Source organism: Lissotriton helveticus, chromosome 1_1 (assembly GCF_964261635.1).
Source record: "Lissotriton helveticus chromosome 1_1, aLisHel1.1, whole genome shotgun sequence".
Classification (NCBI taxonomy): domain Eukaryota; kingdom Metazoa; phylum Chordata; class Amphibia; order Caudata; family Salamandridae; genus Lissotriton; species Lissotriton helveticus.
In genome coordinates this window covers 342015846-342035781 of record NC_136057.1, presented here as the reverse complement: position 1 = coordinate 342035781, position 19936 = coordinate 342015846, and the positions used below count along the sequence as shown (strand labels likewise).

General features: G+C 44.6%; 1 protein-coding gene across 1 annotated transcript in view; it reads left to right on the top strand.

Annotated features, from left to right (window-relative positions):
• Nucleotides 1-19936, top strand: part of LOC144807632 (protein mono-ADP-ribosyltransferase PARP12-like) — a 315778-nt gene that overhangs the window by 73736 nt on the left and 222106 nt on the right. Inside the window, exon 5 of the mRNA XM_078673255.1 lies at nt 8138-8258. Within this exon, the coding sequence (XP_078529381.1) occupies nt 8138-8258 (121 nt within the window). The remainder of the gene's footprint in view (nt 1-8137; nt 8259-19936) is intronic.

Sequence of the window (19936 nt, the reverse complement as noted above, 5' to 3'; positions counted from 1 at the left end):
GGTGTTGAGGGCAATTTGACTTGCCATTCCACCGAAACTAAAGAATGGTCTGACCATGGGAGTGGGAGGACTGGTCTGTCCTTAAGCCGGGGGATGTTAGAGAAGACTGGGTCCAATAAGTGGCCCTTCTCATGGATGGCTCCTGTATTAATTAACTGGAGCTCACAAGCAGTCAGATCACCTTTAAGATCTGTGGCAATTGTGTCTGCGGTGTCGTTAAAATGCAGATTCAAATCCCCTAGGACAATGAAAGTAGAAGTGGATGTGGCCAGCAGTGTTACTGTTTCCATCACAGAACTCACAAAGTTGCCCACACTGCCAGGGGGCCGGTAAATCAGCAGGCCTGCCAGTGTCACCGTAGGAGATATCTGTAGTGAAAAGTGACAACTCTCACAATCAGCCACAAGTCCCTTCCGAGCCCTACATTTAAAGTTGTGTCGGTAAATAATAGCAAGACCACCTCCTCGTCCCTCAGGTCTATCCAAATGAAATATAAGAAAGCCTGGTGGGAGGGCTAATACGATGTCGGCGTCGGAACTGGAAGTGATCCAAGTTTCTGACAGAAACAGGATATCCAGTTCCTGATCTTGGATGAGGGAATTAAGTTCCACTGCGTGACGCGGAAGTGACCTGCAATTGAGCAGACCCCAGAGTAGGGTGCTTTTACCTGAGTGAGGAGGAAATAGTGCGTCCAGTCCTCGTGGGGATGATGCTGGGGCACCATTGATGGTAACAGGGTGGTTTTCAATGGGCAGGATGCGTAATGCGAGTAGCTCCTCCCGAGAATAGGTACGCCGCAGTGGTAGTATATTTGGCATAATGCCAGGCCCGTCAGAGCCCGGACGAGCCCAGACGGGCAGGACTCTGGCTGGACTCCGGCGTGAGTCCGGCGACTCCACTGCGCGTCTCCGCTGCGCGTCGTCATGGCGAGCTTTAAGTAGGGCGTGAAGTCCTGTCTGCGAGGCTAGTGCGCTGGGCGAAATGGCGCCGCAATGAATCCCTGCCTCACCCAAGATGGCGGTGACAATCCCCGAGTGTGTTTGAGGGTCTAAGTGTGTCTCCGCTCCCAACAGCGGTGCTTGTAGCCTTTTAAATGCGGTAAGCACTATATGTGAGGGACAAAAATAAAATTAAACTATTAAAATATAAACAATTTTAAAAAGCGCGAAAAAGCGCTGCTAAATGTCCTGTAAGCGCGCCTGTGATCTCCGTGCAGCGCGGTTCGAGTGCCTTACTCTCACACATACCCATACGAACACACTCTCACATCACATACACACAAACACACCCACACAGACTGTGCTGGGGCAGGGCACAGGACATGCCGTTCTTGCCTTGAGACTCCATAGAGTTAGAGCGCATGTACCCCGGGAGGCACACACAACACAGGCGTGCATGCGCGCCTCGAGCTGGAATGCTTTTAAATAAAAGGAGAGGTGCATGCACTGGCGCATTGTGCAGTAGTGCAAGTGATTCCGATTGTTGTTGCTTTTGAACACTTCCCATAAACAAAACAAGCAATACACTCAACATGGGGGAGCAAAGATACTCTGTGCAGGCTCAAGAACCTGTGATTCTGGGCTTTCAGTGACTTTCAACCATGCTGAACAGCAGCTGTGCTGCTAGACAACATGGCTAAAAGACAGTCACATTGACCAGGCCTAGCCAATAGCTCAGGCTTTGCTGAGATCTATCAGCTTTGCCAATGGTTGTTAACTTTGTGGACTCTCCACACGTCCATGATATTGAATATATCCATGATGTTACATATTGATGATGCTGAGGCTCAAAAAGCAGGGAGGACAAGTTACCATTTTGTCTAATGAGGGGACCCGTGGCCCATTAGCCTCCCCCCCCCCCCCCATAGTATATTCAAAGCATTATCTTTTTCGGCACAGCGCTATAATGCCATCAATTATTTCTTGTTCATTGGTGGGATCATACACATTAATGGGCATGACAGTGTCTTGTGACACTCCCATGATGAATTCGTCTGCTGTTTTGGGTCTAAATGAAACATTTTGAAGCTTTAAGAAAACTAACCATCGTGACATACTGCTGCTTCTCTCAGGTATGTTCTAAAGGAGGCAAAATAATCATACTGTCCCCATCTAGAGGTGAAAATTGGGGTTTACCTGTGGTCCAAACATGTCTCATGCTAGAAGTCCATCTCAATTCCATGCCTTTGTAAGTAAGCCACTACCAGGTGGGACTTCTTTGGGTCATTAAACCCCCTAACATTCCACAATGGTAGTTTGAGGGGCGTTTCAAATAATGTCCAATCATGTGGTAGTATTGATGATACACTGTGCATTGGGCTGGTGTTTACCGGCTGCACTTGTAAGAAATATCGTTGCGTTATACAGTTTAACATTGACTCCATAATACAACAGTTATCCTACCCAACCACGCTGCATTCTCCAACTGTCATTGCACATTCCCATCTAAAAGTGGAAAATGTTAACGGAGCACACATTCCAGGCGATAAAACATATATGGGTGTGTCAGCCAGCCTCCGACCCATAATCTGCAATTTACAATCTTTTGAATTGCTTTAGACTAGTGACATGAGATTGTTCACATTATATAGCTTACATTTGTAGGTACTCTTACCGAAATGACACAAAAATCTCGACTGTAAGACAGGATCCATCAATTCCAGTCAAGGAATCCGGGAGTTGGGCAAGGATATTTGCTTTTTGTTTCCTCTAGCCAGTCTTGTCTACCCTGTGTCCCAGCCCCTGTAGTGTTGAAACTGGTGATCATTGGGCGATAAGATGACCTCCGTGCCAGGGACCTATGAGCCTGATCTCTTATCAACATATCTGAGAACTGGATACTAACAAAAGGGTCCAGGAACAGTGTTTTCCTGATCGCCTCAGGTACATGGCCCAAATGCAGAACTTGACAGCCGCTCTGTTGCCGCAAACAATACCCCCATCATCAGAATACTTCCATAACACACTGCATCCCTGATGGAATGTTTTAGCTGCAGGGCGAGTGTGCACCTGTTCACATTATGGTGGCCCCTGACGTATTTACTAGGCTGCAACTGAGGATGTGTTTGGCCAGGTTGGTGGTGGGGCCTAGCCACGGGGTGTCAGCGTTGCTGGAGACTTGCCCAGCTAGTCGAGCCTGGGGATGGCTTTGCACCTTGTATTTTTTTTAATATATCACTCCGTTCTACCAACCAATTCATTTCCAAGTGGCTCCAACTATGCAAGCCTTTAAAGGGGCTGCCCAACAAACCAGGGCATTTAGAACTGTAAATACCAGTCTTTCTTTCAGGAAGCTCAGTTCCACGGTAAAAAGTGAGTCCGACCACCCAAGACAGGCCAGATTGTCGAAACAGCTTGGATCAAGCTTGTTCGTTTACCTGAAGGCCCATGCACACTGACTTCCCAAGGTATCTTAAAAACCAGGGAGGTTGCAGAAAGTGTCTAATCAATACCGCCTTTAATTATTTTATTCACCAAATATAGATAGTCAGTTTGAGTGAATGTCACCGCCCCATAGCCGTTAAGTCCATGGGATGGATACAAGGGCCATAATAAACATGTATATATTGTGATGCCGGACGAACATTTTAAAACCCAGTTCAATTACATTCCACATCCTGAGATGGGTGTTAAAGTCTATGCATATTTCCCTCTGACATTAGAGATCATTATTTGGATAAAAGTTAGAATTAGCAGAAGTAGGTTTGGGTAGTGGTGGTCATGCTCCGTTCCTTGCAGTCGTTGGTAGCAGTCAGTTTTGTAGCTGCATACATACATTACATAGTGGCAGTCACCACTGTTTAGTTATTGTCCTGGAAAGGCACTCTGTGGTTTGCCTATAACTGTATCTGCACAAAATCTGGCACTCCCTAACCGCATGTAGCTAAGGTCCGGATTGCTAATTTTTGTGCAGGTCCGTGAAGGTGAAAAAGTTATTGGGGTGTAACAATACAATGTGTTTTCCACTTTAGTTCCCGTAGAAATGTTGTTACCTGTACAGCAAAAACTGACCGATGTAATGACCCTGAACTTGGCATAAATGTTGACTGCTACTCCAAGCGTGCTTTTCTTGCTTTCGTGTAAATTCATCCAGCAGTTGAAAATTAGTTTTAAAAATTTGAAATCTTTCCCCAACTGCAGCTGGCTCCGATAAGACCAGTCAAAACGAAACCCAAGAGCCACGTGCGTGAGCTTCTACCGTAGACAGCTCACGTCGCGCGGCTCTTAGGTTTCGGTTTCCAAGGCGCATGGCAGAGTCGGATTCTGACGCGCGCGACCCAATCCCAAGGCGCGCGTCGGAATCCGACTCTGCCATGCGTCTTAATGGTGCGCGCGGCCACCTCTTGTCTCCACTCGTTAGGTCTCGGCTAGAAGCTGACACTATCGCTATAGTCCTCTGCGAGAACGCGCTTCTAGCCGAGACCTAAAAAGTGGGGGTATACCAATGCAAGAAAGATGGCACTTTATCACAAATACTTTCTAACCTAGCATCTTGGATGCACAGATGTGTTAACAATCTTGCACATAACTACCTGTGTCTTACTATAATAAAGTTAATTTGTATTTTATGTTGTGTTTAATAACACTTCTGACATTTCTATGTGCTGTAAATACCTGTTTCCTTTCAAGGGATCTGCATCAATAGTTAAAAATAAAACCCACACCTTTTATGTAGGAAACATATAAAATAATTCTTTAGAGTTTAAGGAAAACTAGAAATGTCCAAATTTGGTTGCAGCGTAAAGAGACTACTTCAGCCCGAAAACTAGAACTTTGAATAGGTAGTGATCTTTTCCTACAACAAATCTTAGAAACCTTTTGTGTTTCTTAATAATCGGAATGTGGAAATAAACATCTTGTAAACCTATTGCAGACATCCAGTCCCCTTGATGTAATTGTAGTTAACTCCAAACCTTTCTTCCTTTATCCATTTTGTTTTTTGAAACCTTAAATATAGCATAGGTTTGTGTTCTTGCTTTAGTTTTTCAGGTCTCACCGAGGCAGTGCACATGCTGTCTCTTTGAGACATGCTGTATCCAGGAAACGGGCTTTAACCCCTTCGCCGCGGGGCTAATACCCCCGCGGTGCTGGGAGGAGAGGGGCCGCGCCACGGTGCACGGCGGCGCTGTGCTCATGATGAGCTGAGCTCGTCATGACCACGCCCGTTTACACAGAATGTTCAGCACAGCAGGGGAATTATCCCAGCGTGTAAGCGCCTTGGCGGTCATGACGAGCTCAGCTTGTCATGAGCACGCAAGGTGTTAAATAAAACACCCATCTTTTTCATTGGTTCCTGTTCTTTCATTAGAAATGCTGGCTTTTCATTAGTGAATGCACTTAGTAGTCCCTCCTTTTGGGATTTTGCATCCTCCCATGAGGACTGGCCCTTGTACATGTACTCCTAATATTCAGGCTAGTTATACTTGGAGAGAACTTTTTTTTTTTTTTTTTTTTTTTAAGTTGGCCTACCTCTTTGTTCTTTAACAGTTCTGATTACTTGTTCAATGAAACTTCTTTCATTTTATTTGCTTGCCTCCCCCCCTCACTGCTCCCACAACATTGCTGGCAGCCCCCCACCACCCCTCTGAGGCCACTGCTGTTTTGCTTGTTTAATTAATTTACACAGCATACCCCCACCCCTTTGACCACACACAAGATCGCTGCTCTGAATTCTTATGTTATTTTAAATTAGTTACTTTTATTTATGTACTGCCTATCCATGCTGCTTAACCTTGAGCCCACCGCAGACTTTAACACGGATCCACAGCTTCGCAGTCTGAGGCTCTCTCCACTGAGCCACATCCTGTGCCTTGGCATGTTGCAGGGTGCTGTACAGTATGTGGCCATAAGAGGGTCCAAAGGGAAACTTACTGGCAGCGTATGGTACTGCACACTCACAACACTGCTTGCACATCTTGGCAGGCTCTTTCTTTGCTTCTGCTCTTTTCATTACAGTTCCAGGATTTGAGTTTTATACGTTTTTTAGGGGAAAGTTTGTGGCATAACGGCTAGCGTTGCGACCTTGAAGCACAGGATCCAGGCTTAAGTCGCGGCGTCGGTTCAACTTCGTGTGATTCTGGCTAAATAACTAATCTGCCTTACTTTTTTGCTTTAATATTGTTGAAACACCAGAAAGAATTATTAAAACGGAGGCATGAAGCAGTAGCAAAATTGGAAAAAACATAAGAAAAGCCTCTTCAGGGCTCTCCCTGGCACAGCAGGAGAGCTGCTGCTATAATATTAACAGCACCACAGAGACTTGCCACATAATGCTTTGCAGGGCCTTTTATTTGAAAACTCATTTTGCCCATATCTTCGTGAATGGTCCTAGGATGACAGGACTACCACCAAACTGTTCAGCACCACATGCTCTAGTTTTTGAGATCTGGGTCCCCACCCTAGGTTCATCACATCCCCAGCTTTTCTTTACTCATTTAAACTCTTCCGTGGTTGGAGCTTTTACTCTACAGCTGAGGGGGATTCCCTTTAGGGTTCATATGTATTCGTTAAAAGTACATCGTTGACGCAGTTCTTATTTCCTTTGGAAAGAAATGTAAATCTTGGATCCAATAGATGTATGTCACGAACCATACATTTTAAGCTTAAGTTCTGCTATCCAACATCTGTGGATTTATGGCTAAAGTTTCACCAACATTACGACATGATACCCAAGCCGGAAGATCTGTTATGTATTTTTTTTAACTTCAGATATGTGCACCATGATATCGCACATCGGCTCACTTAGTGCACGTGTTGCTAAACACAATGAATTGTGTTATTTAAAATTCCAAATCTATTAATCGAAGAACTATTTTTCATAGCAATTTCTGTATTGTTTTTCACGTTTGCTTTATTTCTGTTTTAATCACGGTACAGCAGTATTATTTTTGATTTTTTTTTTTATAGAGTATCCATGAAATGCAAGCCTCAAGTAAAGTCACTGCTTCATATAAGGAATTAGAATGGTATAATGTGTAATTTTTTTTTCTTCTTCAGCCAGCATATTACTCTTGTCTCCTCTCACACATAACCAATTTCCCATTTTCTGGTTCTGCAGCACTGCGAGGTCATACGAATAGCATTAGCGCTTTGCAAATACCATCACTCCACAGCATACAAAAAACAAATGTAAAAAAAGCATTATCATTTTCAACGCCAAGAGCTCTAACTTTAACAAATGCGAGTATGATGGCATAGCAAATGCTTGTTTTTTTGTACTAGAACTTAACAGTTATAAATAACATTTTCTTTTTTGGTGGAAAGGAACTTCCTCCTCATGCTTTTGAACTACTGTGTTCACTTCCTTTCTAAGCACATTTGGATGGTGTTGTAAAGCTTTCTTTAGTGGTTTTGAGAGGTTTTTTAAGAGAAAAAGCGCAAACAAAAGGCTGGGCTTGGTGATCATGATCCAACTGCCAAGAGCTGGAAACATTAACTGCCATAACAGTCACCTCTGGGGCATGTTGAGACACTGGAGGAAGGGTGATTCCCTTAAAAGCAAAGGGCCAGTTTTCTGGCTTTGCTTGTACGCATTGCCCTGCATTCCCTTTTAAAAAAGGTTTGAAAGTGATATTTTAAGGTCGCATTAAGTGTTTTGACTAGTTTTCTGAAACTGAAGATGGCTTTTAAAAGAAAGAAAAATGAAATGTGTCCATTTCTAGCCTTTCTTAGGCTGCAAAGACAATAACTTTTAATAAATGTGTTTTTCTTTCTACAAAAAGGGCTGGTCTGTGTGTATGTATGTATAGATATTTGCAAAGTGCTCTGGGATGGCACTCCCGCCCCACATAGGCCGACACACTGAAGTATACAAAAAGGGATGCATGGTCACAGTCCAGTCCGAACTGCTAGGGCCAGTTTGACTCTTTTTAGAACTCATCAGCCAGGTATAGCTTGGTTCCAATGGCACAGTACAGAGTAAACAAACAAAAAATGATAAATGAGTGGTGTGCACACCCCACCTTTTAAAAAGAAGTTTTCACCAATAAAAAGTTGGTTTCATATGTTATTTTCAATAGTTTGATTGCTTTAGTTTTAATTCCTTGTTTTTGAAAAAACACTGATTTGGTGACCCACTGTGTTTGCTTTTTCCCTTTTCATAAATATTGAACACCTTATTATTACTACTTTTTTCATAGAGAAATGCACCAGAGTCCATTTCCATTTACCATACAGGTGGCAGATCTTTACTGAGGGTGCGTGGAAGGATATGAAGGACATGGAATCAACTGAAAAGATGTACTGTAATCCTAATGCAAGGTATATGTTCTATTCTTTTCCCTGCGGGGCCAGTATTTGATGTTATGCTACAAGCAGCCACGGCCCGTCCAGGTAAGAGCAGTGGGGCCTTGGGTGGGGGTGGGTAGAGAGAGGGGGGGGGGGTGATTTCGATGTTCAATGGCGAGTGAAAAATTAAATAATTTTCCATCGTCATTGTCTGTCGAAATACTCCCCACATGGCCTCCCCGCTCTTACCTGCCCAGGCTGCGGCTGGCTACAAGGTTTGGCAGTGGTTTTTTATAGTTCAATACTACCAACTGGTACGAACCCCTAATTGGTGTACTACCTTTTTCAGCTATACTTAAGTTACTTTTAATGTATTCACTCACAGCGGTCGACAGCTTAGATGCAGAAAAGTATTGCTGTTCATGGGAGAATTCTAATAGGATGAAAGCAAGTGACACTCACCTCATCATTCTGAACCCGCTGTTGTTGACCATTCAGAGTATGACAGCATCACAAAAAGTTTGAATACTTGTTTATCATCATAATGCCTTCTCATATGTCCCATTTTCGATTGTTTTATTCCACAACCCAGAGTTTGAGGGCATAGTTGCAGTGCTGCATGTTTCTGTATGTGTGTGTTTGTATACTACAGAGTCAAAATTTATGTCTCAGAAATTAAGGTTTTGATTGTGAATTTCTTAGAAAATTCTCCTTTTGCCTTGTTTGCCTCCCCCCTAACCACTCCCCAATCTTTCTAAAAGGATCTTCAAGGGCACTTTTACGGATGTTGCCAAATTTGATACTGAATGGTCAATGGGAATACTGAATGGTCAATGGGAATATCTGACATAATGGTGATCTTTTGTCATAAAAATGAGAAAAAGGAATAAAAGAAAGTGCATCACAGTTGGCATGTTTGCTGGCTTGCTAAATTTACATTCCGCAACATTTCCTTGTGAAGAGAAGGAAAACATTTGCAAATAATCATTGATAGCTCTCTGACAAGTTCCTTTCACTTATATTACTCTTGCATTTGCCTTGCTTTTGACCAGGGCAAAAGAAACAATTGATGGACTGAATGCTGGACAATGCAAACATTCACCCCCAGTCACAAGGATCTGGGTTTAATCCCTCATTCTTTTGTACAGCATTCCGTCCATCAATTGTTTCTTTTGCATTTGTCACCCTAAGTGGGAAGGGTATGCCCAGATGTGGGTCCCATGCTCACCACACCACTGAATTCAAGCTAGCCTGGCTGATGAAGGGTGATGCCCTGAAACCGGTCCCAGGATGCTTGTTTCCGTTCCACGGAGGGCCTGGCTTGGCAATTTGGGGGTTGACTGTTCCCACAAGGAACAGGGTCAAGACTGATTTGCATATGGTTGGGTCCAAGCTGGGGTGGTATGGTGAGCAAAATAATGATCGATTTAACCCAGATCCTTGTGACTGGGGGTGAATGTTAGCATTGTCCAGCATTCCGTCCCTCAATTTTTTCTTTTGCCTTTGCTTTTGACCAGGAGCACTTGGCTCTGAAAGGGGGAATGAAGGGGGAGCTCCAGTATAAACAAACGTTTTCTTGAGGGACCTTTTCAGCTCTCCATGATCTTTCTGAAGTGATACCTGATCATGGGTCACTTTTTTATTCAAGTTCTAGAATTTTTTACTGGTACATCTAGTTCCCATAAATTTTAAATCATAAGTTGCTATCCTCCGACAAGCAAGCCAAATGGTTGAATTGAGCCAACACATTGTAGTTTTATTTTTTGATAACTCATCAAGCAGACTGAACCAAATGAATGTTACAGGCTGAACTTGTCTATAGGATTTTGCCAACTTGTTTTCTCACCACCTCGGTACCTTCAGCATCCTTTTTAAAATCGTGCATTACCATCTGCAACAAGTGAGCTCGACTATAAACCGTTTTCAGACAGAAACTAGTTGCCTACCTTGTCATCTCCCACATTTCTGACTTGATGAGGCTGCATAATTTTTTAAGGCTGTGCTGGCATGGTCTTCTTTCTTCCCAGATAAGTCCAGCAGTAGCTGCTGACTGCTTCACCTACATTATAGATCTTGTTATGTCTGGCCTTTAAGAACATTTTATCGTACCAAAAAACCCATACATAATACACATACACAGAAGAACTTTTTGTTTGTTAAATTGTCCCTTACGTTTTGCTTCAGCCCGCTACAGCTTACTGCATGGTGCTATGGTGCAGTGGTTCAGGCCATTTTGCCCATTTGCTCCTTTCACTTTGAGGGATTGCGCAAAGCCTGTGCAACTTGTTCACATCAACCTAAAATGAGTTCTTTCTCTTTAGTGAAAAGGGCAGTTATGTGTTTTTAAAATTTTTATATTCATTAAAAAACGGCTATTTATTTTGCTTGCACTTTGGGTACCTGCTTAGTGTGGATTTATTTCGTTTTATTTTAAAGTTGCAGAGCCCTTAAGTAACATTGTAGCTGCCTGCAGTTTGAGTGATTTCTTTATATGGGGATTTTTTCTTACCTCCTATAATAATAATAATATTATTATTATTATTGTTATTATTATTATTATTATTATTATTATTATGTGTGGTTTTACCGAATGGCTTGTTATTTAAAATGGATCACTGGTAAATCGGCCACATCAGTGAATTGTCTTGCATTTTGTATTGCAATCAGATGGTCATGTATTAATTTTTTTTTTTCGAACTTTATTTGTGACATTTTATATCAACAATAACACAACCGAGGAAAAGAGAAACGAGCAAGGGGCGCAGAGCATGTATACATATGCAATATAAGCACACCAGTATATATCATACATATCAAGTTGTACAGTAAGTAGACATTTCCAAAAAGAGGAGACGAAAATTTTGAAATAAAAGGAGGGGAAGTGCCAGAGGGACAGATAATTGTGCATGGAAGTAAGTGAAAGAAGTGCATGCATATGGATCACGGTTCAATACATATGAGTAGCACCTAGCAGGCGCAAATGCAGACAAGCCTTCGGGAACATGACCTTCAGGGCGCAAGTTAATCTTCTCCAGCTTCATCCGCATTTGAGGCTAAAAGCAGCAGACAGTCTCTCAGTGGCTGCCATATATCCCTTGGTGTCGAGGCAGAGGGCTGCAGCGAAGCATATATTTCACTTGTGGTGTCACAGTACATCAAGTCTCGTATCCATGCATCGCCATTAGGGCTGGAGGTACCACACTAGTGTAGAGAAAACATACCCCATCAGGGCTCTCAAAGGGTCTAGGGTGAATGTAAGGCCTATCATACCCGATAATGTGGAATGGACTCCTTCCCAGAAAGGGAGTATTGGGACGCAGTTCCAAGCTAAGTGCATAAAATCAGCATGCTCCGCCGCATACCTATAACAGCGATGCGATCTGGTAGGGTGAACTCTGGCCAGTAGTGGGGGTGGGAGGATGGCTGCATAGGCCCAGTGCTTATATTTAAAATGTGACGACGGTTATTGAAAATCATCAGCATCTGCTCACAGCAGTTATACTATAGCTTGTCTGACACAGGGATCCCCAAATCCACCTCCCAGGCGGCACTCGCCATTTCCACCCCAAGGGCCCTCCGATAGATAGAAGTACGATAAAAATGGGAGATTAAATTAGAATGATCAGGGCCATAATTATCATAGTGAATGGGGGAAAGTCAACAGGTTCCTTAGAGCAAGAGTGAAGTGCAGTGCGAATAGTACTGTGCAGCCGGTGTAAAATAAATCTGTCCATATAGGACACTGCACATCCCTCAGCCAGCGAAGAAATAGACCGCAAATCAGCATCTGCTAATAGATCCCCCAAGGTATGAAGCGGAAATGTGGCTAGAGTACACTTGGTCAATGCCTTGCCAGTCAGTGGAAGTCTGGAATTATTGGGAAGGGGAATGTGGGGAAATATAGCACATCGAAACCCAGATTGCCCATAAAACTAGTCCAGGCCCAGTATGTTTTCGGAAGTGTCTGTATTTCAGTAGGGGTTCTGGGAAGACCCAGTGGTATAATAGTCATAAGGATTAGTGGGAGGGCCTGCATCCATTCCGACTTAAGATATTGGAGTCTGGCATCCGGATGATACCAAAAATATGCACAATGTGCTTGTTAAATGAGATATATTAAAGATAAAAATCTGTGACACCAAACCCACCACAATTGTAAGGCAGAGGCCATGTATGCCAACTAATTCTAGGGTGTTTACCCGCCTAAATCAGCTGTGTGAACATACTACTCAAGGTATCAAAGAAACTTAGTCAGTGCACTCGGAATATTAAGAAATACATATAAAAAACAGGGCAGCACCACCATTTTAATTATAGCTATCCTCCCCACCATAGATAAAGGGAGCCTGCACCAGCGCTCAATCTGCACAGAAAAATTACCAAAGGTGGGGCCATAATTAAGGCGGGTTACCTCCACGCCACTCCTGTGCAAGCAGACACAAAGATATCTTGTAGTATCCATGCACCACTGTAGGGGTAATTTGATATTACATGGGACTGTAGCATCTGTCAATGGAAATATCTCAGATTTACCCCAATTAATGTAGAGTCCGGAAAAAACTCAGAAGCAGATAATTTCCTGAATTAGAAGGGGAAGATTAGTTTCGGGATCCCTAACAAATAACATTGTCGTAAGCATACCGAGAAGTGAGAAGTGGAACTCTGTGAAAGCGCAGTCCAGATGTTCCTTAAAGAGGCTGCCCATGGGGTCCATCGCAATGATATAAAAGGTGAAAGTGGGCATCCTGACGGGTGAAAATGAAATGAAATATGTATTTGTACAGCACGATTGCTTCCCTGAGGCGTCCAAGCGCTAACGGCAAATATGATTTGCTCAACAGAAGAAAATCGCTAAGGAATTAAAGAGGGGCATTAAAAAGGAAAGTTTTCAGCTGTTTCCGAAAGGAGGACAGATTAGGATTGGACCTGAGTTGAAAGGGGAGTGAATTCCATAGCTTGGCGGCATTATGCGTGAACATCCTGCCGCCAGCTCTTGCCTTTTTAGGGCTCGGCTATAACACGCTGAAAGCGCGTTCTCGCCGAGAACTATAGTCGGCGTCTCAGCAGTCTGAGAACGCCGAAGTGAGACAAGACCTGGCCGCGCGCAGCGTTTCCCCATAGGATAACGTTGTGCGCGCGGCCAGGTCTTTTCTCCACAGCTTGTCAGAAAGGACCGGATCACGTCGCGCGCCTCTCTGGAATGCAGGGGGAGTCTGCAGAGAGGCGCGCGGCACTGAAAAGCGTCGAAGCTTGTTTTATTTTATACTTGTTTCTTGAATATAAAGTTTTACATCATATACAGAATGCCAAGTTTATTAGAAATCTTTTACAAGTACAAATTGTTTTAAATGCTCCCTGGCGAAGTTACCTACACCTGTGTGCTCAGTTATAGTGTGTTTTTTTAACCTTGCTGGATGCAATTCTGAGCAGTGTTTGACAGTAGAGAGCAGAATGTAATACGTTCCGTGTGGAACAGCTCACTGGTTGCGGCCTTGCTGCACAGATTTGTGTGTAACATAACGACGACAACAGGCTCGAATACCTCACAGAGATAATTCTGTATTTCAACATACTTCGGTAAATAAAATGAGAGCCATCCACATGGGTATAACAATGCCTATTATTGAGGTAGTCAATATTATAATAACGTTTTTGTCTCTCTGAAGCACCTCTCCACGTGGAGTGGGTCTGTGAACAACTTGAAGCCACTAAAAACTACTCAACTGTGTACCTAACTATGGACATCAACCACCTCTGCGCTGGGAAATCACATCACCAGAAACGCACTTCCTACAGCAAAAAGTTCGGCAGCACCACGGAGCACACACTGGACAGACAGAGCTTCAGTGCTGGCAGTGCAGGGATACACGTGAAAGTATGTATTAAATGACTAAAGGTACCCGACTGCACATTATACACTACCTTTAGAAGCGTGCTTGGGGTGAGTCCAGGGGCAGATTCACACAAAAATACACTTCCGTGGGCTTTTGTATACATTTGGAGTACATTTCAATTTTTTTGTTTTTGCTGTGAAATTCCCAGACTTCCAGGCGTTCTGCTTGTGATGCTACAGACACCATAGCTTTCCAGGAGTAATCACATGGGTACACTGTTACACACGTGTAAATGTACGCGAAATATTAATTTTCAGGCTAGAATATGTTGTTTCTCCACACAAAATCATATTTCGTCGTGAAGTAGCATTCCCCGCTACAATCATGGTGGTCAAACACGCTGCATTTGCCAGGAGGGTCCTGGATTTCTGTTGCCTGTCCGGCCTTCGCGGCATTACATTCTGATTAAAACACATGTGCCGTTTTGGAAAGGGGAGGGGGTGCGCATGCACATTAAAATACGAAATTGTAGCGTAGGCAAGATCTCATTTTGGCTGCGCAGCGCTACAGGACAGCGGGGCCGCGTGGTAAATGCTTCGAGACACCCGGTTGTGTTGTAAAATCATTCCCGTCTCCCAGCAGGTCAGGATGCAGAGAGGGGCCACTCGGCATCTGATGAGACCGTCCCTCACATGACCCCCCAGGTTCGTGGGTTTACTCTCTCAGCTGCATTGCATGTATGAGAGAGGGGTCCGTTAATGAAAAGAGGAGTCTGTTCTATTTTTGTATGTATAGCGCATACCTTCCAGCTGAGTCGCTTCTAGGTTCTATAACGGCCACGTCAGAGGGTGCTGGTGTTAAGGTACAAGCAAGGGCAAGTTTCTAGCAGTGCCTGTCTGTGTGCCAGAAAGGTGTTCAGAATACACAGCCATCCAATCTTTGGCCTCTCCACAGTGCACACAGACAACCACTAGGAGCCCAGGCTGGTTTTCGGTGTATGTCATTTGTGTTATTATATCTGGATGCAATAACAGAAACTCGGATGAATCATAATACCACTTAGACGCTACACTATAGGAATCCCTGAAATGTGCTTTACGTTTTTAAGCCACGCCTATAAGTACATAAAGCAAGCCCCCTTTAGAGACACTCCCGCACAATGTTTTCATCCCACCTAAAGCCCTGATGAGTAACCGTGTGCTACTCGAGGTGACTTCGGATTAGGACAGCTTGTTCCTGGCTGCCTTTTCCAGCTTCGGGGTTTGCTCGGATACCCCGATTACGAACGATTCCCAATATTCACAGCCAATGCAAAGCCAGGGGGTGGGATGGATGGGGTGGGTGTTTCCAAGACTGGAAGGCAGCTGGTCCTTGCCAGGGAATCTCGTATCCAGATCAATGTGACTCTTTAATGACTGGTACTGGTGCCTGGTAGGGCGCGGGTCACACCCCACAGCCTGTGCTTCCTGCGATACCCCAACACATCCCTGGAGGACCACAGTGACGTCACAAGGCACTGCCGGCGTATGGCACCCGCCTGGGCCCAAACAGCAGTCGAAATAGTAAACGCAAACATAGGTAGGAGGGAGGGCTGAGTCCCTGGTTGGGATTTGCTTGCCGTCTAACAATATTGTTTCAGTCGTACCCAAGGGGTGAGTTATGTTTACATTTAGCCACATTCACAGTCCAGACAATTTGCACCATTGTGATAACATTCTCTGACATCTGGAATACACCCTTGAGTGTTACTTAAGGATGCAAGAGTGTTGTTTGAAAGGCACAGGCCTCAAAATCTGAGGCTCTTCAACTAACATTTATCGAATAATCTTAAAGTATGGGGCCCTGTCCTTGGATAGGGACAGACCCATATAGTCTGGGATCAAGTATGCCTTGAAATACTATGTTCGAGGCATATGGGCTGCAGATGGTACATTTATGAATAGATCGCCATCTGGTGTTGGGCTCGGATGATTGCACTTTGTTTTTCTTCTGGAGAAGTCTTTGTCGTCATAGATGACTCCTCCTCTCGGTGTTAGTGCGCATGGGTATCGGCTCCATCCTTAGATTGTTTTTTTCCGCCATCGGGTTCGGATGAGGATCGAAGCGCTCCGGACCGACTTCAACAAAGAAGGTTACAACCGGCGCGTATCCCTTTCCAAATCGACGGTATTGTTATCGAACGCGACTTCACTCCATACTGGATACTAGTAGCACCCACGTGGGCAAGACAGCCGTGGTTCACCACGCTCCTGCAACTCTCACAAGTGCCACATCAAAAGCTACGAATTCTACCCATGCACCTTACACAGAACCATGGAGAAATAATGCACCCAGATCCAATTCAATTGAACTTAGCGATCTGGCTCCTGAAATCCTAGAATTTGGGTACTTAGATCTACCCCCAAATTGCATGGAGATAATTAAACAAGCGAGACGTCCAACCACCAGAGCATGCTATGCAGCTAAGTGGAAGAGGTTTGCTATACACTGTACTAATAACAATATAAACCCTCTGGACGTATCAACAAGGGAGATTATTTGCTACTTATTACACTTACAGCAATGTAATCTAGCGTACACATCTATCAGAGTACATCTAGCAGCTATAGCAGCGTACCTACAGAACAGGCAGCACTTATCACTGTTCAGAGTACCAGCAATAAAAGCATTCATGGAAGGCCTTAAAAGAGTCATTCCACCAAGATTACCACCTTCCCCAGTCTGGAACCTCAACGTAGTTCTCACCAGACTAATGGGGCCACCCTTCGAACCTATGCATAGGTGCGAAATACAATTCCTTACATGGAAGGTGGCTTTCCTTATAGCCATTACCTCACTCAGGAGAGTAAGTGAATTACAGGCATTGACAATACAAGAACCATTCCTACAGTTACACCAGAATAAAGTGGTTCTTAGAACAAACCCAAAGTTTTTGCCTAAAGTAATTTCAGCATTCCACATCAATCAGCCAGTGGAACTACCAGTCTTCTTTCCAAAGCCACAGACGGTGGCAGAAAGGGCTCTACATACACTAGATGTCAAAAGAGCCATTTTGTACTACATAGAAAGAACACAAAACTTCAGGAAAACTAAACAACTATTTGTAGCATTTTCCTCAACACATAAGGGCAATCCTATCTCTAAAGCAGGCATCGCAAGATGGATTGTAAGATGTATACAAATATGTTACATTAAAGCAAAGAGAACATTAACTGTTCCTCCTAGAGCTCATTCTACACGAAAACTAGGAGCATCTATGGCATTCTTAGGGAACATTCCCCTAGATGACATATGTAGAGCAGCAACTTGGTCTACACCACATACATTCACAAAGCACTACTGTGTTGATGTACAGGCTGCACAACAAGCCAGAATGGGCCAAGCTGTATTAAAAACTCTATTTCAAACAGTTGCGACAGACACTGGTGACCACCGCTAGGGAGGTAACTGCTTTACAATCTATTCATAAATGTACCATCTGCAGCCCATATGCCTCGAACGGAATATGCTACTTACCAGTATGCATCTGTTCTTGGCATAGAGGGCTGCAGAGTGGTACATGCCCTCCCTGCCTCCCCGGAAACCTGTGTCTGTCCCAACATTATCTTATTTAGATACACTTACATGGGCATATCTTTATGTACTATACTACACTACTCCATCTAACCCTACTATGGCAAAACAATCTAAGGATGGAGCCGATGCCCATGCGCACTAACACCGAGAGGAGGAGTCATCTATGACGACAAAGACTTCTCCAGAAGAAAAACAAAGTGCAATCATCCGAGCCCAACACCAGATGGCGATCTATTCATAAATGTACCACTCTGCAGCCCTCTATGCCAAGAACAGATGCATACTGGTAAGTAGCATATTCCATACATTTTGGGCCTCTCAAATAAATTTTGTGAACAGAAAGTCTTCACAAAGGTTTTTGCCGTGATCTAACTCATAAGCTCTGTGTCATGAACTGGCTCTGTCTGTCTGTGTGTGTGTGGCTCTGTCTGTGTGTGTGTGTGTGGCTCTGTCTGTGTGTGTGGCTCTGTCTGTGTGGGTAGCTTTTTTGTAGGTGGCTCTGTGTGTGTGTAGGTGGCTCTGTGTGTGTGTAGGTGGCTCTGTCTGTGTGTAGGTGGCTCTCTGTGTGTGTGTGTGTAGGTGGCTCTGTGTGTGTGTGGGTGGCTCTATGTGAATGACTCTGTGGGTGGCTCTGTGTGGGTGGCTCTGTATGTGTGTGGGTGGCTTTGTGTGTGTGGCTCTGTGTAGGTGCAAATGCAATAGGTCTCGCATTTGCGAGCGATTAAGCTATTGACATTGTAAATGACAATGCCATTTATTTATGTTTTAAAAACCAAAACATAAATAAAAAAAAATTCATGAGCAATGCCAATAGCTCTAACTTTAACAATGCCGAGACCATTGCTTTGTAAATGCTTGTTGATTCTTGGGACTACGGCCATAAACGCCTGGCTAGAGCGAAGATTTCTCCTGGGATGATACTGTGATGTTAGATCACGGATGATAGCTGGTCCTGTGTCCCAAAAGGCTTGGTGGGATATACACATAGCCTTGAAGGCAATTCTTTGTCGTATCGGTAGCCAATGCAGACTGCTCAGTCCAGCCTTGGCTGACTGTCTGCGCGGCAGCTGGAGCAGTGTGCGGGCCGCGCAGTTTTACACTATCTGTAACTTACGCAGTGTATATTCAGGGGCACCGAGATATAGGACGTTGCTAAAGTCCAAACGGGACTGAATCACACCCTGAATGGCCACCTGCTTTGCCTCCAAGGGCAGAAGGGGAAGAACTTTCCTCAACAACCTGAGGAGACCAAAGCAGGTGGCAGAACGTTTTGTGGCCTGGGTGTTAAACGATAGAGCTTTGTCCAGCCAGACCCCCAGGCTTTTTATATTATCCTTGGGGGCTGAGGGGTTGCCTAGGCATGGGGGCCACAGGGAATTGAAAGATGTGAGGTTATTGGGACCCAGGAGCATCAGCTCTGTTTTGTCCCCATTAAGTTTGAGGGAGGACAAGGTCATCCAACCCTTTACCTCCTCCAGGCACCTCTTCAGCCCCACTGATGGTAGGCGGCCATCCTCCTGCGCCAGAGAGACCACTAGCTGAGTGTCATCCGCGTAAGATATGATTTTTACACCAAACGGACGGACAACCTCAGCCAGCGGTCTCATATAGTTGTTAAAAAGCGCAGGGCTTAGGGAGGAGCCCTGCGGGACTCCACACCTCAGTGGCCTACTCGTAGATGCCGTATCTCCCTCAAAAATTTGAAAGGACCTGTTGCACAGGAATGATTTGAGCCAGACTCCGCCTGCTATTGCGACACTCGAAAGACGGCTAAGCAAGGTATCATGGCTAACCGTATCGAATGCCGCACTTAGATCAAGGAGGATCACTGCCACTGATCCCCCTTGATCCAAGATCTTTCTGGTTTCCTCGGTGACTGCCAGCAGAGCGGTCTCCGTCCCGTGTTTGGGGCGAAAGCCCGTCTGGGTGGCATCTAACAGCTGGTTATTCTCGAGAAAGTCCACCAGATGGTTATTGATGTGCTTCTCGAGAATTTTGCTCACCCAGGGGAGCAGGGAGATCGGACGATAGCTACTGAAGTCACCGGGGTCCAGATTGTTTTTTTTTAGCAGAGCACGGACCATGGCCCGCTTCCAGGCAGGAGGGACGGTACCGGAGATAATGGAGGCATTCAGGAGGTTCATGATGGTGAGTAGTACGACCTGAGCTGCCAGCATCATAACTTCTGGGGGTGCTGGATCGCATGGAGACCCAGATTTTACCTGGCGGGCTGTGGAGTCCAAAGAGTCGGGGGTCTAAAAGTGGAAAATGATCCAGGGTTGTCGGGGATTGGGCTGTGGT